This window comes from Micromys minutus, assembly GCF_963924665.1.
Source record: "Micromys minutus genome assembly, chromosome: 20".
In the NCBI taxonomy this organism is placed as follows: Eukaryota; Metazoa; Chordata; class Mammalia; order Rodentia; family Muridae; genus Micromys; species Micromys minutus.
The window spans coordinates 15081782-15104441 of NC_137955.1; the positions used below are offsets into that span (position 1 = coordinate 15081782).

The 22660-nt window shown below is 41.7% G+C and overlaps 1 protein-coding gene across 1 annotated transcript in view; it reads left to right on the top strand.

Annotated features, from left to right (window-relative positions):
* The window catches only part of ARL15 (ARF like GTPase 15), a 353902-nt gene that overhangs the window by 95944 nt on the left and 235298 nt on the right, over nucleotides 1-22660 (top strand). Inside the window, exon 2 of the mRNA XM_080933659.1 lies at nucleotides 20085-20229. Within this exon, the coding sequence (XP_080789785.1) occupies nucleotides 20085-20229 (145 nt within the window). The remainder of the gene's footprint in view (nucleotides 1-20084; nucleotides 20230-22660) is intronic.

Genomic DNA, 22660 nt, shown 5'->3' on the forward strand with positions numbered 1-22660 from the left:
CTGGGATTGCAGGCCTGTGCTTATATAATGCCTTTCTTACACCCTTCCTTCCTCTTTTGGTACTGGAATTGAACTTGGGACTTTACATATGTGACATTTTGTGTTGTATTTAACTGTTCTATACAGTTTTCTTGAGACCAACCATGAATAACTTTATACATTGAATTTATTTATATCAAACCTCTGAGTAAAGAATGAAATCATATTGAGTCGAGGGAGACATTCCACAACTTTCTGACTCTAATATAATATAGTAGCCACTGTGTTAACAATTATGCCCTGAACACGACAGTGCAGAATGCCACTGAGTCTGTGACGGACAGGAGGTAGAGGCTCTGGGCCTGACAGATGATAATGTTACTGCCTTTTGGGCAAAAGAAAAGTAGACTCATTTTAATTTTAATGAGTAAAATACGTTCCTAATATCTCAAGTTATTTCTGTCTACCAATAGGGAAGGCCTGGGATATTGTCTATTTGTGAGACAGTCAGGCGAGCCCTTTGACTTTCTGAGAAGAGTGAGTCTTCACCTGCACGTGGGAAGGTCACACAGCTCAGATCAAAGTGTTGTATGACGGAGGATGGCCATGCTTCATTCTGTGTAGTGGGTCTATCAGGTAGGCTCCTGTCAATTCTTCCCATGTTTCAGCCTTCTAAGCAGTTTTTAATGTGTAAAATCACTGCTGAGGATAAGACACTATATGAGTACTCTTTGTAGCTGCTGTTACGTCTCTGTCATCACAGAGTTATTGATTGATTGATTGGTTGGTTGATTGATTACCAGGTCATGTTCTTTTTAATTTCGGTGAAATTAGAGAATTTTTTTTTTCATTTTGGTGGCTGGAAAGTGCACCCAGCTGAAAACCATCAACCGTTTAGACTCCACGCTTCATTAGAATTGTAATTCTGGCCACAAGTCAAGGATGACAACTGGGAATTTCATAACTTTCTCCAACTTGATTCAAAAATGTTTTCGGGCCAAAATACGTCTGAGACCATTCTTGCCTCTGCTGGCAAAGCTTTGGGGAGGTTATCAAGGTCACCACTGTGCTGTGTTGCTGGGTCTCAGAAAGAGGAAGGAGCAGCAAGGATGGAGCCTTGGTCATCTCTTGTCCTTTCCTCTGTTTATCTAGCAGAGGCTTTTCTCTTGTTACTCAACATGGATATGCCACTGGGCTGTGCCTCTGAGAGGGAAATCTACCATGCATTCTGCATTTTATCTGCCTTACAGATGCCCGTGTTCTTTCATTAGAGTTACAGAATTTGGACAATGTAAACTAAGTGCCGGAGCTGAACCTTATCTGCAGAGAAGGACGAGTGCGTTAGAATGGGCTATAGAAAGTCAGGGTTGGAGTGATTCAAGTGTGGTGATCAGCTTTCCACAGTATCTACTACCTTAGTCTCCCACAGGATAACTGATCGAAGTGAATATTTTCATTTGGGGATCTCTGTATTTAAAATTGTTATCCTCCAGGATATTCCATCTCCAAATTATTTAGTTTTTTTTAAAATATAGTCTTCTCTATTAAGGAAAAACAGATTGGTTTCATAAATGTAAGTCTGGATAATTGATACAGACCCGCTTGAGCTTCTTCAGTGGATCAAATACTTAACTACACACCTAGCACATCTAGGTATGGTACGTGTATTGATATAGTTACATTTCTGACAAAATTTATTGTAAAATAAGAGAGTGTAAATCCTAAAGAACTAACAGGTAGAATTTATTCAAATAGGATGCCCAGGGCACTAGCATATGTCACAGACAGGTGGCTGGAGATCTGATAAGGATGCTACAAGATTTGTAGTCTTGTGTATTTTTGGTTGGATTTTTTTTTTTTTTTTTTTTTTTTTTTTTTGTGAGACAGGTTCTCATATAATCCAGAATGGCTACTACTAGCCATGTAGTCAAAGTGACGTTGAGTTTCTGGTCCTCCTGCCTCTACCTCTTGAATGCCACTGTGCTCAGATATTCGTTGGTATACTTACTAAAAAGAGGAAATGCAAGAAGATGCAATATAGCCAAAATAAGGAGCTCAAGTCAAATGAGGGACTTTGTCTCAACAAATTAGGCGAAGAAGTCGTTGGTGGAGATACACTGATGCTAGTGTCTAGCTGCCACATTGTACACAGATGTGTACACACACACACATGCACACACGCATGCACTCACCCCATTGTGTGGATTTTGTTGTTGAGGGTTAAGAATTCTTTACGTGTCCTGGATATTTATCACGTATCAGGTGATGTTTTGACATTTCCCCTCCCCCATTCTACGATGCACTATTTATTGCTACACTGCTGCTGTGGCAGCAGTTTAAGGAAGGAAAGTTCTGCTCAGGGCACAGGCCTGCACAGTCTACCGCTGCACCACAGGTTTGAGGCAGCAGGTCATCCATGTGGATAGTAAGGAGACTAAGATGAATGCTGCATTTAGCTTCCTTCCTTCCTTTTATTCTTTGGGTCACCCCGCCCATGGAACAGAACCACCCACATTTAGGGCAGTCTCTCCATCTCGGCTAACCCAGTCTAGTTCATTTGCCACTAATGCCCCATGGTTTGTCTCCACGGTGATTCTAAATCTGTCAAGTTGAAGACATGCACATAACACGTTTTCAGACTGTTAAGTTTTCCAAGTTCTGAACATCCACATTTTCTTGTGCTCAGAACTTGACATCATAGCTAAGAAAGGTTTGCCAAATGCAATATCATAAACTTTACTCCATATTGTCTTCCGGATTACGTAGTTTTAGGTCTGACGTTTAAAGCTCTGACCCTGTTCACAAAGTTAACTTTTCTATGTGGTGTTAAATGGGGGTGAGCACTTTTTTTTTTTTTTTTTTTTTTTTTTTTTTTTTTTTTTTCAGGAGGACATGCAGTTTTGTTTAAAACACTGTGTTGTTTGAATAGTCTTGACATCTTTATCTAGCATTACTTGGCCATTTAGGTCAAGGTCTAGTTCTGTTCATTGGTTTGTTGGTCTCTGTGCCAGTACTATGCTTTTTTATTATCATTGTAACTTTAAGTCCCAGGGTAAAATCCATCCCCTTTGGGTTTATTTTGTCTTGAGATTTCATATGAACTTCCATCACAAAGGCATCATGGGAAATTCCTATGTGTCAACACATGGATCCTGTAGAATGCTTTGTGAGGTGACTGACGGTGTCAGTGCATATGGTGTGGATTCATTATTTATTGTTGTCTTTTATTTTTCATATATAAGTCTTTCAATTCTTTTATTTAATCGATTTACCCATTTTATCCTCTTTGTGCTACTACAATCACAGTTGTTTTTGTAGCATCCCGTTAAGATGGTCTTTGGCAATGTAGAGGTGTGCAACCAGCATTCCTGGTTGCCTTTATAGAATTTCATTCTGATCTGAAGGGTATCCCACATTTAAGATACCATCCACAAACAGGTAACTTTACTTTCTCCTTTTGAATCTGGGTTCCTCTTGGTTGCTATTGGTCTTTGTTTTTTATTTTAAATCTACTTGCTCTGGTTATAATTTCCAGTTATGTGCTCAGCAGACATGATAAAAACACGTACTTTTTCTCTGGTCATTTTAAAGGATTTCAGTCTTTCACTGTTTGAGTGTAATGCGTATGCTTTAATGCAACTTCTGTGTTGATACAGCATCTTCCCATGTTTGCTGAGTATTTTTTTAAATTATTAAACATTCCTGAATTTTCCCGCTATTAATTGGTGTCAATTTTGTCTTTCATTCTATTACTTTATGGTATGTCATTTTTATAAAATGAACCATCTTGGCATTCCAGGTATAAATTCCACTTGCTAGAGATGCAGAGATAGAGACATAGATAGATTTTTATGTCATTGACCTTGATTTGCTAGTATTGAAGTAAGTATGTATCACTGAACACTTTCTTCATAACAGATGCATTTTTTTTCTCGTATCTTTGCCTGGTTTTGGTATCAAGGTACTGCCAATTCTATAAAGTAGTTTGAAATATTCTGTCCTCTTCAATTAATATTAACTCCTTAAGTGGTTTGTGGGAATTTTCTAGAGAAGTTGGATTTCATTAGGAGATTTTGACTATTTTTGCAATCTTTTTTTTTTTTTAACTGACTATAATTCAAAATCAGAGCCTCTGTTTCTTCTTGAGCTAGTCTCGGTTGTTTTGTATTTCTAGAAACTTGTTCATTTTCCTGGCTTATGCTGTTTCTTAGAATGTAATTATGTATAGTACTCTAACCCTTCTCACCTCTGTAGAATAAAGTAATTTATCACTTTTGTTTCTGATTAGTAATTGGAACCTCCCCACCTGCTCCTTTCCAGAGTCCATCTACCTGTAAATCTCAGGGTTGTGTTAACCTCTTGGAAAAACCATTTGGCTTTCTATTGTTGACCCTTTGCTTTTTCTCCCCCTCCCGGTCCGTTCCTCTTCCTTCCCCTTGTATTCTTTCTTTCCCTCTGCTGGGAAGAATAGTGAGCAGCAAGATTTATGCCCTTATGTGATCATCTAACAGCAAGGAGAGATTTGGTACGGAAGCCAAAGGGGACTGTTTGTGCGGTGTTCTTGGGTAGAGTTGAGGGAAGGCAGCATAGCTTAGTGGAGGGATGGAATTTGATTAGCACAGGATAGTCTGCTCATAAAGCTGGCCTTAACGTGTCCTCAGCTTTAGACTGGAAGACAATAAAATGCCAAGAAAATGCAAGAACAGTGAGGTGTTGAAATGATTTAAGGGGGATGTTAGTGATTCCCTATTAAGGGTCATAGTACTGATATAGAGTGTATAAGATGATATATAGTATATACGCTGGTATACAGAACGAGGGACTAGAGTGCCATGTGTAAGATATGGGATTTCTGTTGCAATGAGTTGGGAGGAAGTTGGATTGTGACTTACTGTCAGAAGGCTTTGGTCTAAGAGCAGGAGGTACAGCCTATCAATGGAGCCTGGACCAAGATGTGAGTCTTTGGATTCAATCCCCAGAATTGAAAATCAAAGAAGTCTGTTTGAAATTTTGAATTATGCATATATACAATGAAATGAATGAATTCACATTGTTGGTACTTTGATAATGGAGTTCATGATAATACTGTTTTCTTAGAGTCTCCAAGTTGAATAAGTTGGTTAAACTAGGAATTATAAGTACTTATGTTTAAAACTAGGAGAATATCTGAAAACTTACTGTTCACTAAATTGAGTGGTAGTTTATGGAAGTCATTAGAATTTAGTACTTGGAAACATTTTCTGTGTGAAGTGTTTGAAGTGCTTTAAAAATAAAATCAAGTGTACTATGTTTAGAAATATTAGTTAAAAGTCTAGAGGGAGTATAGCCAAGTTTTTTAATGAGGTTAAATGTTAACCAAAGCCCTTCTCAAAAGTGATTGCTGTAACTTACTAGATTTATGAGTAATTGGATTTGTAAGCTAAAGGCAAGGGAACAGGTTTTAAGCTTCCAGCTTTAATAATTTAAAGATTAATTTGCCCAATCAAGAATCTGTTCTGTACAGGAACACCAGAGAACGTTCCCTGTGTGCAGCCTCTCACATGTGGGTTCATATCACCTGGTGATTGCCATGTAAACTCTTCCTAAGAGTCAGTCATTGCTCAAGTCTGTGCTGAATTCTAATGCTGGGTATACATAATTTATAACAACCGTTTAATCCCCCCCCCCCATTATTCTTCCTAAACCTAACTTCCTTTTTTGCTAAAAACCTCTATAGATGACACCTCCATTTTAATTTAGTCATTATAAGGGCTGCCCATTAGGCCCTGTCAAGAAACAGCATTTTCAAATTAGCAATAGCAACATTAAAAAAAAAAAAAAAAAAAAAAAAAAAAAAAAAAAAACACACACTGATGCTACTTCTATTTTCAAAGGTGTGGGCAGTATATCAACATGATCTCTTGTCCCAAAGGAGCAAAGAGCTATTTTTTGGACCTGGTTGGTAGAGAGGGCTACATGGAGGGTCTGAGGGTCAGTGTTCAGGGAAGCCCACAGTGGGCTGTTCTTCCTGGAGCATGTCTAACTAAGGGTCTCCAACCATGTGTCTATTTGTTTGTTTGCTGCTGTATTCTTCTGTCCTTTGAGGATTCTGACTGGATTAGTTTTGTGGTACCCTCTGTTTATTCCATAATTGTGCCCCTGGCAACACATTGGGACATCACTGGTTAGCTTTATGTACACAAACATTTGGGAAATGTTACAATACTTAGGAATCGTGTTAAAACTGAAAGGTGCAAATATTGAAAATACAATGAGTTAGTAGCAGGTGGCCTTTTAATATGGTGTACTTGGTTTTGGTTTTTAAATGTTTTTACATTAAGTAAAGGAAATAGTGGGTTCCTTTTCTGTAGGTCTTTGAAAGTCATCAAGGTACGATTCACTCAGACATCTGGCTGTAGTTTACTTTGTCACTGAAGCCACATGTGTAGGACTAGAGCTATCAAAGTATTCAGGGATCCCTTCCCACTCTTGTTGGATGGAATAGAAGTGTGCACATGCAAATGGGCACACCAGTGCACGTCCCCTTGCACTTCATTGTGGAGGCCAGAGGTAAACTTGCACGGTTTTCTTCTATTGCTCCTTCCATTAAAAATAAAAAATTAATGGATGTGTGTGTCTGGTACTTGCATAGATTAGTAGAGGGCATCAGATCCCTTGGAACAGGAATTAGGGAGGGTGGTTGTGAGCTGCAATATGGATGCTGGGAACAGATTCCCAGTCCTCTGCAAGAGCAGCAAGTTCTCTTAACTACCAAGCCCTCTCTCCAGTGCCCATACATTACGTTTTGAAGTAAGAGCTCTCATTGAACTTGGACATCACTGATTGACTATCTCATTGAACTTGGACTTCACTGATTGGCTATCTCATTGAACTTGGACTTTACTGATTGGCTATCTCATTGAACCTGGACTTCACTGATTGGCTAGCTTCTCTGGTATCAAGAGATCCAAACTCAGGCTCTCATGCTTGCTCTGTAAATCTTCTAACCTGGTGAGCTGCATCTTAAAACTCTTCTGTCCTTAAACCACTATCCTTAGGCCTTGGAGGTTTTAACAACTAATTTCTACTCGGGAAGGATGAGATTCACATTTCTCATTCACACTTGGTCAAACTGTATTTGTTATATCTTCTCTTTTTGACTTGTTAACTCACTTTTTTTTTCCTGTGAGAGAACATTTGTGGTTTATAGTAAAAGAGCTAGTATGTGGCTAAACACTTTAAAATATATCATTTCAAATCATATGCTGCAGGATACCTTGTTCTTTGTATTACTTTGGCCAAAGACATGTTAGGAATGTGCAAAAAATTTAAAATTCGTAAGGTTGAAAACAGAGCTATAGTTTTTAGAAGTCTTACTGCTTACGATAATCTGAGGGCAATTTAAAATTTTCCCACGTGATCCCTGTGCCTTCCAATGATATGACATTGAGGCATTATTTTAATGTATGCAGAATTTGTTTAGACTAAAACTCTCTCAGATTTTTTTTATTGCTGTATTTTTTTATGGTGAGGTCTTTTCTTCATCATCTTCACCTTCCCTTCCTCTTCTTCCTCCTCCTACTTCTCTTCCTCCTTCCTTCTGCTGGTTGTGGTGGTGGTGTTGTGTTTTCTTTCTTGAGGCTTCTCTGTGTTTCTTTGGCTGACCTGAAACTCACTCATAGAGATCCACCTGCCTCTGCCTCTCCAGTGCTGGGGTGAAAGGCACACACACCATCATGCCTGGACATCATTCTTTATTTTTGTAGTTTGATGTATGCTTTGTCCTCTCCATACATTTTTATATGCTTTCAGTGATGAATATTTTTTTTCATTTTGAAAAACCCTGTCTCTTATTGGTCATAAATAACTTTAAGGATCTTTCCCCCAAACTTATTTTAACTGTATAATTGATATCAATACTAAGGTCAAAGAATCATAAATATGTCCTTTCTCACTTATGAAATGCCTTGGGAACTATGGGATCTATTTAGAATGGAACCCTAAGTTTTCATACAGAATATTATAAATTGTTCCCAAACAGTCATCAGCTGAGGCATAATATCCTTTTTTAAAAGCATGCCTTTATCTAATGCAGTGATTTTCAACTTTCTAATGCTGAGACACTTTAATACAGTTCCTCATGTTGTAGTGACCCCCCAACCACAAAATTATTTCATTGCTACTTTATAACTGCAGTTTAGCTCTTGCTATGATTGTAATGTAAATTTCTGATATGCAGGGTATCTGATATGTGACTCCCTAAAGGGTCACAACCCACATTTGCCTTTTGCCTTCCATCCCCCCTTGCCCTAGTACTTGGTCTCTTTAATATGACAGTTCACCGCAAGTTTTCAAATCTTACTTGTTTTGGAAAGCTAAGTTTGTTAGCCAAAGAGTGTTTGATTGCTACCTATTTGATGTTAACTGTAAATGCAGTTGTTCCCATTTTCCACATGTTCCAGATAAGTAGTGTGAACACTTGCTTCATGATATAAGTAGTGTGAACACTTGCTTCATGATTACTGTGCTCTTTGCAAACTGGAAAAGGGAAACCTGAAGGATTCAGCATTCCATACTCGCTAGATAAATATGAGGAAACCCAGAATGGATTTATTTAGAGTAAATACATCACTGTGTGCGTGTCCATGTGCATAGACACCCAGTTACATATCCTTAAGGAGTTTAAGAGGTTTTATGTTTCTAGTTTCTAAGGGCAGAAGTAGTCCAGACTCTCCCACCGTGCCTTCAGTTTTAGTTGAGAAAAATGGGTGCTACTCAGGGCTCCATCCATGTGTTCAGGGTCTCATTTCGCCTTCTGACAGATAGGAAAGTCAGGGAAAAGCAACACAATTATCAAGTGGAATAATGTATCAAGAGGAGTATGAAAGGGGGTGGGGGGAGAGAAGGCAGAGAACAGGAAAGCAGAGCAAGAAGACAAAGCCTATTTGCCCAGCAAATCCCAGCTGGTTGGCCTGCCTTCTCCGGGGACTGCTGTTTTCTGCCGGAATGTCTATGGAAGTAGAACATAAACAAATCTTGTTCCAATTTGTTATCTCTAAAGTCAGCTCCCTGATGTACATAGAACATGATGTAGACTTGAGGGTGTCCTGGGCTCCCTGTAAACGAATACTAGGTATTCCGCAGTCAGCATCCTGTAACAGCTTCAGAGTCAGAGGTCCTTCCTTTCCCTGCTGTAGATCAGGATGACTTCTGGAAACTTTTTTTTTCCTCAGCTCCATGGTAGCCAGAGCCTGAGCTTAGCCAACTGGATGGTCTCTGGCTGGAGCATTGAGCTATGCTGCTGCTGTGGGAGAGTTGGGCTTAGGCCAGCAGGCAGTCAGTGTTAGGTGGCCAAACTAGCAGTGACCACTGGGGTAACACTCTGGGATTCTTGTGTCCTTTTACCCATTCTGTGAATTACCAGGCTCCTAGTAGATCATTCTTACGTTCTTTGCAATCAGAGGAAAATACTCAGTATGCTCATACTTTCCTGTGTCGTGAGCACTCCTTCGATACAGTGTGTGCCTAGACAGCACCCTACTATGATATTTTACCCGAATATCCTAATTCCTTCAACAGCCTGCTATAAGATTCTCCCACCATCTCTAAAGCGTGTGCGCTTATGTGACTTTTAGGGAATAACGTACTAAGAACATTTATGACATACATGTAAGCCCATATGTTTCCCTTCACTTTTTTTGAGCTGTGAACAGAATTTTTTTTTTTATTGGTATCTGGTTTTGGTAAGTGATCTGTGGGTATTGAAGACAATCCATTGATCTCTCATAGGTGATTTCAGTTGTCTGCCTTAGTCTGTGTTCAGCATTTGCGCGTGATGTTTGATCACAACGAAAAGTGCCTCTTTAATGAAACACACCTTTAAATAACTCAGATTAATTCCAGCTTTTCAAGTGAGAAGATGTCTTGAACCAACCCTGCTGCCAGCTCAGCTGCGGATCCGAGACATCCAGCTGTGCCTTCTCTGCCTTTCTCATCACCAATAACAGACTCTGTGATCAGAATCTGTCTGGCACGTGTGCTGATGTGTGAGGAGGGATAACATCTCGCTCACTGTATTGGCTCCTCGGCACCAGACCATAGTAATCATTTGTCTTTGTCAGCAGCTAAAGCAGCAAGCTTTGAGTATGCTGGATGACTGAATGTGCCTCTGCCCTTAGCCTTTTGTCTGGGTCTTCCTAGGGAATGACTTACTGTCTAATTTAATAGTTAGGATAGACTAGTCTATTTAAAACCTGTCTTTGGGTTTTCCCTTTCTAAGGCAAGAAAAAAAATCCGTGCTCTCACATTATATTATATTATATTAATTATATTATGAGTAATTGTAATTGATCTTACTATAGGAAACCAGAAGGGCTGAGTACCTTTGTTATTAGTCACCATTGGTATTTGGTTGTTTAACCAGCTCTTTGATCAAATAGACGAATAAACCCTAAACATGAATTATGTTTAATTATATGTCATGAAAAGAATCACAAAAGTCAGTGTTCTTTAGGAAAATCACGTGCTAGGAAAAAAAATAAAAAGACAAAACAAAACTTTATTATAATAATGATAGTACATGTGAATTGTTATATTCTAATTTTTCATTTGATAAGTAGTACCTTGTGCACTCCTCGAGTGCTCCCAGGAGGTGATCTTTCCTAAATTAGGCAAAGGTCATCAGTGAAACAGCTTATCTTGGTGGCTCTGGGGCTCTCCATTTCAGACTTATCTGACACGCACATAATCAAAGTGGTACATACACTTACTGGGGCATACCTGTCACATGGCCAGTCGGATGCTGGGTCAGACATCCCGTTGAATTAGTACCTTCATGTGATTGCTCAGAATCCAGTGGGGGAAGATGGAAGCAGACACTCACAACAGAACGGGGGTGTCGTGCCAGTGAAAGAGGGAAGAAGCCAAAGAAGAGCATAAAGAATACCATTCAGATTAGACTGAGGAGCACAGATCTAGGAGAATGGAATGTCGCTCCGCACTTTGAAAACTGCAGAGAGATGGTGGGCGTAGACGGGTAGTTTTCATAGATGACATGGACCAAGTAACCGAATATGTGGTTTCCATTGGGTCCAAGTATACAGTGGAAAAATAAGAGTATAAAGAAGTGTTATTGTTTTTGTATATATGTGGGTTTGTTGTTGTTGTTGTATCAAATCCTGTTTTAGACGATTTACAATCATTTCGTGGAATCAGAAATGACAGCTAAGGCCAAATCAAAAAGCTTTTCTGCTTACGTAACAGAAGTTGTTTCATCCTTGAAGATACAGATGGTTACAAGAATATTTTAAGTCATGAAGATGGTTTTATGTATTTTAGAGAGATCATTGCCTTTTGGAGATGGGAGAGAAAGTAATGCTTGTGATGATGACATCAGAAGACACCATAATTGTCCTGAGGACAGTGGTGATGTTCTGACCAAAAGGCCTAAGGAAATGGTGGGGGGCAGAAGTGGGGGGCAGAGTTGGGGGGCAGAGATGGCGGGCAGAGGTAGACAGATGTACAGGAAAGGAGACCCTGGAGTATGAGGAAGTGAGCTTCATTTTTATAGAGCCCAACAACTTAAGCAAAGGAATAGATTTTCCTGTTAAGGACTGCAAGATGAAAAGAAGTTAGTAGAATTTATTTTCTTCTTTGGAATTGCAAGCATCTCAGTCTGAAGTTTGGTATCGCTAAGAGGGGAAAGAACAGACTTTGTTGAGCTCCTTCCTAGTGAGTTTTTGGTGACACTTGAATTCATCTGAAGGACAGAGACCAGGCTGGTTCTCTTTACATGTCAAGATCTGACTGATTCCAAATGCAAAAAATAGAGAAAGACATACTTGACATGGTTTGTTTTTCTGTTTGTTTGTTTGGTTGGTTGGTTGGTTAGGTTTTTGTTGTTGTTGTTTTGTTTTTTGGGTCTCTTTTTTTTTCAAGACCCACTTTCTGTTGATAACCATTGTGTTTACATAATGGTGGTGGTGGGGTATATAAAATGTATTAGTGTTTCACTTTTAACTAAATTTGTATTTCTTCACTCTTTAGGAAAAAATAGTGTATGTTCTAAAACTGATGTAGGCGAAGCCATGATAGGGAGATGTTTATGAAAGCACATGAAGCCTGAGTTCTGTACAGACAAACATGCCTAGGAATTACATCACTGGCTTTAGTGGATAATTCTGCCATTATAAAAGTTTATACTTAAAAATCAAACTTAAAACTATTACAGGATAAAAATACTATATTAAAAATAAGAATCGTATATTTTCAATTTGGCTTCCTTTTAGGATCTCCTAGTTCTCTCCTCTTGACTCTCATCTCTCCGATCTGTCCATCATGTGGTGACAGATCTCCAAGTCTGGATAATCAGAAGTATGTGAGCATCTTGTATTGGCCTCTTTAATCTAGTTGTTCAGTTCAGGCCCTAACTTGGAAAACCTCACTTTTGGTTAATCATGCAACGCCCGTATCAGGCCTGATGAATACACCTGATCAAGGATGGCTGACTGATGTGCAGACGGGGAGCCACGTGGGCCCCTGGTCTGGCTCAGTGCGGCAGGTCTGGCTCAGCTCGGCGACACTCTCTTGCATTCAGAGCCTCAGATGTCTGCCCCTCTGCAAAGCTGTGAGGCCAATGTCTGTAGCTGCTAAGCATGAAATCCCCTGCTAATGTTTATTTCTTTTGTTGCCACGAGTTAATAGGGACAGAGACAGGAGACAGCCCAGAACAAAGCAGAAATAATGGAGTATTTCACCCCAAAAAAGGAATGTGGGTTGAGAAATACAAAGGGTGCACTGCAGAGACAGACTTAGTGTCCCGAGGCACTGTGTTGTATCTGACAGCAGCCCCAGCCCTGGGACAATTCCGGACCAGAGCCTTCCTCTGTGAGCACTCAGCCTACATGGCCCAAAGGTTTGACCCATCTTCTGTGAAAACAGTTTATTGGTTTTTCTCACTAGGTTTTAAAGGGCAGTAGAATTTTTTACCTCCAAAAGTGGACTGCTCTTGTGAGGCAGAGAAGTCTTCCAGGCTGTCTGGTGGTCAAGGGTAACAGTGTGCCCTCCCCCTGCTTAGTATTTTTGTTGCATTTGATGAAGTTTTGATTTTACACTCTTCTCATATGTTTGTAAGAACTTAGGGGCTTCTATGACTGTGTTTGATGTGTTTGACATTCATTTCTCGTCTTCCAGATAGAGATTGGCTTAAAGAAGGCACGCTCCTTCTAGATCATTCTCTTTGCATGCATTTCTGTGAGACCTGGCTTACTCATGGATTTTCCCTCCCATAGTTCTCTCAACTAACTTCATTTGTTTTTCTTATTAGCTTACTTCATTGAAGCAAAATTTATACATACATATATACATATATTCTAAGGACTAAATAACACATTTAAAGGACTGTCTCGGAAATTTTTTTTTCTGCATTTCTGTCTATAGAGTCAGAAATCTATGTCCTTTATAAGCTTCTCTTCAGATAAGTGGTGTCCTTTCCAAGAATAAAAAGGGGTTAAATGAAAGAAATGAACTGGCCAAGCCTTTCTTCTCTTTCCCTGCTGCCTGTTTTAGAGAGTTAGTGGAACAGGCACAGGTACTGATGGACGGAGACAAGGAGCATCAACATAACATCATTACATCATGACATCGTTCCTTGCCTGGAATGAAAGGCTCATCATGATAAAGGTTCAGGGGAAAAGGAACATGAGTTGTGGCTCCTTTGTCAATCATCTTTCTCTTCAGTTAAGGAGCCTTTTCTCCAGGACTCTCTGAGTTCTTCCAAACAACTGAACCATCCCATTGAGGGTGCTCTGGTCCCTGGGTCTTGGTTTAGCAGTTCCCGAGACATTCTGGTGCAGCTCATGTCCCAACGCTTGGTTGTACCTAGAACATCGTCTTACCTAGGTTACCCTTTAAGAGTGACTCTGTAGTTGTTTTTCCATAATGTACTCTCAGATGTGAGGGACTAAGATTTCCAAAGGCTCCAGAAACAGTTCTGGACCTAGACTGTTGGAATCTGAATCCTGTCCCTGGTACACAAACCACCTCACCTCTTTGAACCTCAGTTTTCTGGTCCTGAAATCAGAATTATTAAATTAATACTTCAAAATTGCTTGTCCTTAGTGCTGAATGGTATTAGCCGCCTTCTGTTTCCTCCTTTTTGACTTATGTGGGTACCCAGTTATTCTGGCCCTCATGCCTCTCCTCTACAGAACGTAAGTGTTCAAACACATCCTTTCACACATTCGGAATTCATTTGTATTTTGTATTGCATTACTTTTTCAAAAGACAGACTCATATTTGATTATTGTGAGCATTTAAGAAGCCCTGAGTTCCGTCTCCAGCACTGTTAATAAAATGAAGCGGGGGAGGGCGTGGAAACACCACCAATAAAGAAAACAATTTTAGAAATCAAATTTTCTTCCACAAGCAGCAGGCATGCACATTGCATATATATGAAATATTTGATTTGTAAAAAGGGAAAAGAAAGTGAAAATAACATCCACCTGCCTCTTATTTTGAGCCCAGGCTGTGTGAGATCCAGCTGTAGAAAGACAGGTGAGCTTTCTCTTAAGGTATGGCCTTGACTCACAGATGTCTTATGAATCACACAAGCATTTCCTAAGTGCTAAGCTTCCTGCTGCCCTTGTATAGAAAGGAAGAAGAAAATGCATGGCTATCTGTTCCAGAAGCCATCAGGTTTTTTTTTTTTTTTTTTTTGGTCTGGTAAGACCCGTATTTAAATAAGGAAGAAACTGGCTCAGGCAGTGTCTGTGTGGCTGGGGGAAGACCCAAGGCTGACTGAAGAAAAATTTCCAGCAACTATAGAGCTTCAACCCAATTGGAATCGTGCTCAGAATAAAATCTTGTATTCATGGTGTAAAACAGAGCATCGATTGAAGCAAATGCCATGTCCCACAAGGCTGGGAATTTCATGCCGCAGGATGGTGGGGAGTCCTGGCGGTGCAGGGGCTCATGCCAGAGCAGGGCTTTTCAGCAAGCCTCTCATCCAGAAGTATGGGGTGCCAGAGCAGTTCTCTTGCTGTTTCGATTCCTGGCCGTCCTCAGAATCTATAAAAGTTTAACTTTTAGAACCACCAGTGAAACCAAAAAATGGATATATTCTTGGGTCTGAGTGCATATCAGACTCGTAAATTCAACAGGAAAACAAACAAACCAGCCAACAATCCCTCATGTGGCCATCTTATGCATGTGGCCATCTTATCCCTCATGCAGCCCGGCAGTGAGTGTAAGCAGCAGTAAGGAATGGGGGAGGGGGAGACTGAAGAAGTGGCCCTCCCAGCAGTTCTCAAACAGGGACGCAGCCAGAAGACAGAGAAAGGAAGACCAAGATCTTAGGAGTAAGAAGGCCAAGTGTCTGCGCTGTTTGAAGGACGACTGTGTGGTTTGGAGGAAGCTGGAAGTCTTCACAAGCCAATGGAGTCCTTAACCACATGCTGCCAAATTAGTACTTTTCATTATGCAGATATTTAACAAGTACCTACTGTCCTCACTGGACGGCTGCATCTGCCAACTGTCTAACACTGTTCCCAATAAAAATGGGCAACACTTAAGACCCCGAGTATCCTGCTGTAGGGCTGGCTACCAGCCCTGGTTTTACCTTTGCAGTTTTATTTATTCTCAAATAATTTATTATCGATACCCATGACCTCCCTCCTCTTTTCAGAGAGGGACAAGTAAGAACTGACCCTGTGGAAAAAGGCTGAAATAGTCTAGGCAAGGGAGCCGGTGATGGCGGTAGCCCCCTGAGAGCGGGATCACAATTCAGACTGCTCTACTTCTTTGTTTCCTGCTGCACAGAGCCCTGGAGTTTGTGTGCAGAACCTGAGTTGAGAGTTGGGTGGGGCTGAGAATATGTGTGGCTGCTCTGGGCTCATAGAAGGGGCTCCAAGCTGGGCTGTGTGTCGGGCTGCCAGGCCCTTGCCCAGGGAAACTAACGAGCAGCCAAGATACCTTAGGAAAATGAACATCACGACAGTTATTTGTCCGTCTGGCGCCTTTCTTCGGAGCATAAAGCATTGAACTCATGCCGCCCAACATCCTCCCAAAGAAAGGAAGTGGCAGATAGTGTTAAATGTTACTGGTTAATCATGGGGAAGCTGAACCATGCATAGGTTTATGGTGCTCGGGCAGAGTCACACAATGCCTCAGTGTCTGGCCTGGGAATGAAGCCCGGGTTTGCCACTCCCTGTCAGGACAGCATTGTGTCTCGCATTGTACAGCCATGAAAGGGGCTTACCCTTAACAATGCGAGAGCTGCTGTAGGAGACACGCACAATGACCTGTGCTACAGTACAGTCTAGAGGCCAAAGTGAGTAATTGTAAGTAAATTGACTATAAGATCCAAAGCTTCATTAGGTTTTAAAACAAGAAACAAATGAAAACTCTGTACAGTTTTGGGAGCTGACTTAAAAAAAAAAAAAAGCACGAACATTCCTCCCAGCTTTGAAATGGCACATACTTAAAAGTTCAATGTCATTGGCTCAAAAATCTAACACTTTCTCTGTGAGCCATGGCGTGTTTTTTTTTTTTTTTCCCCAATACATCTGTATTCCTAGGTTTCTGGGGGATGTTTTAAATATTTGTTGTAAGAACTTTCAGTCCCGTGTTTCTCTTCTAATGTGCTGTGTTTCCCTAGTCAGTGTGGAAGAGGGATGAGGCTTTTTTTCCTTCATTCAGATTTGGTTTGGGTTCCATCAGAACACTTGGGACCACGGAGCTGGGGGTCTGGGACAGTGGTGGGGTATGCCCAGGACATTGTTATGCTGGGTGACATTGCAGACTGTGTGACTCAGCCATGGGAAAGAGATCAGAATATTATCGCTCAGTTGTCTTCTGTCAGAGTGTCTGAGGCTTCCTGACATGAATCTAAAGATGATAGAGATTTTGGAGGGCTTGGGTATAAAATTTCCTATGTTCTGGATTTTAAAGAGGGCATAGAGATGAAATTGTATAACTTCAGGCAGAATCTATCTTTCTGTCTGTCTGACTGTGTCTGTCTGTCTGTCTACTATGTGTGGATGTCACAGCATCTTTGTAGAGGTCAGTAGATAGATAATGCATGGGAGTCAGCTCTCCCCTTCTGCTACATAGGAGTGAACCAAGGTCCTTTGGCTTGGTGGAAAGCACGTTTACTCATTGACCCATCTTTCCAGCCTCACACACGTCATTTTATATGTAAGATTTATGGTAATTTGGTTCACTTAGTGGGGCCAGTCCAGGAGCTGATCCGGAGGAACTACACAAGAAGTTGATTGAGCCAGGGACTGGTTTCTAGAGAAATAAAGCCCTTCCTTGTTCCCCCAAAGACCAAAGTAGCCAGTGTAGAAGGCCCCTCTTAATATCAACATCTGCTAGCCACTCAGAGATCTGTCTAGACTCACCAGGAACCTACGGGACAAGAAATAAGTAAGGGATAAGAAATAAATGACAGTGTGAGCCATTCTTCATGTGGATCCAGAAAGTGACATGGTGGCATAGAGAAGGTTGACTGTTGTGGTTGTTAATCTTGTAGGCGAAAGCACAATGGAACTGAAGTACAGGCCAGGGTGGGGGGAGGCGAGGATGATGCTGCGGTAGGTGGGCAACCACAGGAAGACAGCCTGAAGTCATCAGGACTCCTCAGACTTGAAAAGAAGAGACAAAATATGACTAGAGTTTAATAAATCCATGTAGAATATAGATCATAAAATTGTCTACCAGAAAGAAGTCAGCAAAACCCTCTTAAAAACTGAGGAGAAAAATGAACTTGGGGTAAAAAGAACCTCTAGTGTACTGAGAAAGTAGATCTTGTACTTCAAAAGCTGGTCTTTGGGGGACTTGGCTAACTTCTGCTGTTGGAGCGTAAAAGCCAAGGGTTTCTCTAACTTGGACGCTTTCGTTTTAAATGCAGGAGCCCAGAGACCAAGCGTCCTCTTAGCTCTTGTGCCTTCTCTTCTCCTTTTAAGGTTAAACTTAAGCATCATTCATTCTCTATCCTACTGTGACTTACTGAAGGGAGCTTCTTTGCCCTGTCCACTGCCGGGCACTGGGGAGATGAGACACGAGACACACGTGGTGCCCACAGCCTGGTGGGGGAATACAAAACCGTAATCATCTGTATGACGAACTCGCAGACGTGCCACGAGAGCTTGACATCAGCTGCTAACACAGAGTCAGGCCAGAGGCGTCTGCTCCCAGGAAAGGGTTGTTAAGCTGAAACCAAGGAGCTGTTGGAAAAGCCAGCAGTACGGAAGAGGGAACAGCGTAGGCATATATCTCAGGTGACAGATTCTCAGCAAGGCTTGGAAACAGTGGTAGACATGAGGCTGGCAGCACCAGCGGTGACTTGTCTGGATGCGCTTCGACACCACGATAAGAGTTTACAATCGTGGGTCAGGAGATGTCACTGAGAAAAGTTAAGCATATAGAATGGATTTTGTTTGTATGAACAGTCACAGTAGGTACTGTGGAGAACAGAGAGCGAGGTTAAATATTCTTGGAAGCAGTGGGCAAGTGGTGGTATCTAAGTGACCACAGCCTAGGCAGAGAGACCCCAGTAGACTCTAGAGTAGCAGTTCTCAACCTGTGGGGTCATGATTCCCACAGGGCTCACACAGGTGACATCCTGCATATCCGTCATTTACATTACAACTTATAAGACTAGCAAAATGATAGTTATGAAACAGCAATGGGAATAATTGTATGGTTGGGGTCACCGCAACATGAACTGTATTAACAGGCAGCCTTAGGAAGGTTGAGAACCATTGCTCTAGGGCTGTTTCAGAGAGCACATGGACTACTCTTGATCACATGTTAGAAATGAGGGAGAGGAATATTCTGGTTTGGTTATGAGAGTGTAGCAGCCAAGGAGCACTCAGATCTTATCTGAGAGGAATCACCATGACATTTTAGAGGTCTTTTTTTCTCTATGGGCCCAGACAATCAAATTAGGAGTCTTCCCCTCTTTAATTTTATTTCTAGTCTCTTATGAATTAATGTTCATATCAAATGAATATTGGGAACATTGAAGATTCTGGAAAGTGGTTCATAGTCAACATCTTAATTGGATTTGAGATGAACTGAAATATCAAGCGTCTAATGAATGATCGCCTATGACTACAAACTCTTGTCTTCACTCATGAAGACCAAGTAAGGTTGTATGGCTCAGAAATTGTATTATAGTTCTTAGAGCCCCGAGGTCAGTTAACCTCAAACACAAGTTAGCCAAGACCGAGAGGGCATGGATTCTTTTGTGACTTAAGATTCTTCCTAAAGAGACATTGAGAAACAATGGGATCGAATGCTCAGAGGCGCATTGTTCCTGCGTTCCCTGGCGTCAAAGCCCAGCCTCAGATAACAGTCCAAACTTGAACAGAGTCCTAGGGTTTTTCACTCAGCATCACTGGTAGGGCTTTGCCGTGTTTGCTTTCTCACACACCCCACCAGACGGAGGTGGGGGGAGTAAGAGACTTAGTCTTTTTCTGAGCCAGTTAATTGCAGATTTCAAGACCCTTCACCTGCAAGTTCTTCAGCATGTGTTTTCTCAGAGCAACGACTTTTTTCCTTACATAATGACAGCACAGTTATTTAATTCAGGAAATTTAACCTTATGCAACACTGTTATCTAACGTGCAGTCTATATTCAGCCCTTAGTATTGTCCCAATAATGTCATTTATGGCACTTTCTTCCTCCCAGTTCGGGATCTAATCTAAGATGCACTGCAGTTCATATTACGTCTTCTGATTCTTCACGAGGAGCAGCTCCTTCGTCCCTGACTTTTGAGACAGTGGTGTGTTAGGAAACAGACCAAGTATTGTGCAGGATGCTTCTGAGATTGGCTTCCTGTAGCTTCCTCATGGGTGGGTTCAAAGGATGTGCAGTGGTGGGATGCTGTCAGAACGGCTGTTTCTGCCATACGTAACATGATGGCCGAGGAGACAGGTCTCCTGGCTGTTGTGTAACACTCCCAGGAATGCCGGTTACTTTGACAGAGTGGTATGGCCCAGGTGTCTCCTCCCGAAGTTCTCACATTCCTGCTGAAATCTGATGGGGGTACTTAGTTAAGTTCATCACATTTGTACAGTTGTCTCTTTTACTGAGGCTTGACTCCGTCTCTTTCTCTTGGCAGTGTTTTCGAGCACTTTGCTGCAAGGGACCACCACCTGCGCGCCCTGAGTATGATTTGGTTTGCATAGGCCTCACAGGCTCTGGGAAGACCAGTCTGTTGTCCAAGCTCTGCAGCGAAAGCCCGGAGAACGTTGTGTCAACCACAGGTAGGTGTTGGATGGAGCGTCTGTTTCTGTTTCCTCCTGGTCCCCGGTGTGGCCAGGTTCAGCCTATGCTGCATATGTGGCCTCTCCGCTGCTCATTCAGTTCACAGTGGAGTGCTTCAGTGGTTTGTCTGTTTCAGCTCGAAATCCCCCATCTCTCTCTGGGAAAAAAAATCCTAGCATGCAGTAGCTGTGTCCCGCGTCGCCTCTTCTTTTCAGTGACGCAGAATAAATCAAGCTCACAAAAAACACTTATACAACCTCATCCTGGAGTCTGGGGAGTTGTGGCCTTGAGGTTCACCGAGTGCTGTCCCCCTGTAGTGTTAGTTTGGATGACTTCTGTTGGTTACGTGCTTGCTCCACAGCACTAGTGATGTACACTGAACTTCCTCATCCCTCTGCCACATAACAATAGATGTTTGAGTACTATTGATAACAATAGATAGTTTGAGTATTATTGATCTTTTACTTTTTTTTTTTACCCTGTTTTATGACTTGAAAAGAAGTCAGTTGAAAATATAGGTGTCTAAAAGATGACTTTTTGAGATGTATTTATTTTTATTTTGTATGTCATATTTTATCTGAATGTGTGTCTATGCCAGACGAGGCACAGATCCCTTAGGACTGGGGTTACAGGTATTTGTTAGCAGTCATGTGGGCTCTGGGAACCAAACCAGGTCCTCTGGAAGAACAGTTAAGTGCTATTAGCTGCTAAGCCCTCTTTCCTCCTCCAAATGGTGTGTTATTTTTGTTTTTTAAATCAGGAGGTATTGTACTCCCATGTAGAGGGCAATACTTGGCAGTCTGAGGACATTTTGGCTGTCATAACCAGGTGAGGATGCTTCTGGCTTATATGGTAGTTATAGGTTCGTGTTAATGGTAAGTAGTCTGTGCTTCACAAGGGCACAGCGAGGAATCATTACCCAACCCCAAATGGCATCATCAGCAAAGCTGAGAACCCTGCTCCCACCTTTGCCTAATGCTTCCTCCTTACTCTTCGGACAGTGAGACAGAAGAAGAGTGTGCTTCCTCTACAATGATGGCAGAACGGTTGTGGGTGAAGAAAAGGGCAACTGGGGTAGAATGACCCATCAGAAAAAGCAAGGCAAGGCGTTCTCTGGGGAAGATAAAAACATAGCTCTTTCAGCCCAACTTTTGAACACTTGCCGTTAGATGCTGTTATAAGTGACCCCCGTAGTACAGACACGGAGCCCACTGATCACGAAGACATTTAAACTCACATCGGGGATTTATAAAAAAGCCATTGGCAACGCCATGTGCTGTGCAGAGGTGGGATGCATGACAAAGTTTTCCCCACTGGATTTGGAGCTGACCAGTGAGCCAGGCTAGTAAGCAGAGACAAGAAATAGGGTAGAGGAAGAAAGAGAAAGCATAAGTTATGCGAACTTGGGGGTGTACATCAGGGTGGGACCTCCTAGAACTGTGTTTCTGCATGGCCGTCTATGTTTCTTGGCATGTCAGGTGGCAGATAAGAGAAACGCTGAGTCTGGGCAAACTTTTTACACCGAATTCAGAAATTTTAGCTTCATCTGTAGTGTACAGAAATCTCAGAGTCTTATATGCAAGGAAACAACACACTCAGATGTCCATCTGAGGAGGATGAGGCTGGCCTTGATTTGGGGCATGAGCTGTGAGGAGCCCCTGGATGATGCTGATGGTGGTGCACTTGAGGTACACTTGAAGGCCTTAATGAGGCACTCACAGGAAAAAGGGAGAGCTGAGAGTGGGCTAGAGCGATGTTTGAGGGAATTGGCAGAACTTGGTAATCAGTTGGCTTGGGACGAAGAAGGAAGAGACGCCAACAGTGACTCAGTTCCTGGCTCAGTTGATGGTGGGTGAGGAAATCATTCACTTGGGTTTCTTAAGTAGGAAAAATATGGGTGATCAGGAACTGGAGTTCCTGATCTAAAAAGGATCTTAAGAGTTAAAGATTAACAAGATGGTGGGCCTATAAAGAAATTTATGCGTATGTGCCTTGAATGGGGGGGGGGGGGTGAGAGGTGTCAGTAAGCACTGGTAACTGCAGAGGGAGAGAAGAGAATTGGCGAATAGCCCCTCTGCACAACGCTCCTGAAGAGCCTCCTTTTCCTATAGACAGCACTGAGTCCTCCCTGCTCCTCACCCAGCCCCATAGTCCTCCCATCAGCACCTATCAGCTACTTCGTTCCCTTGCCTGCCTCACCTGCCAGTACTTCCTAAACTACTCAGGGCAGACAGCACATCTTACTTGTTAATCCTATGAAGAGAGGCACAGAGTTTGGAGTTGGATGTAGACCTTAGTTGAACAAATAAGATAATGACACTAAGTTTGATCTTCATCGTGATTTTACCCCACCTGACCCTCCGCAAGCTTTGTAATATCTTCTGAAGCAAGAATCGTTATTTTTTTTTTTTTAATTCTGCTTTTAAATCA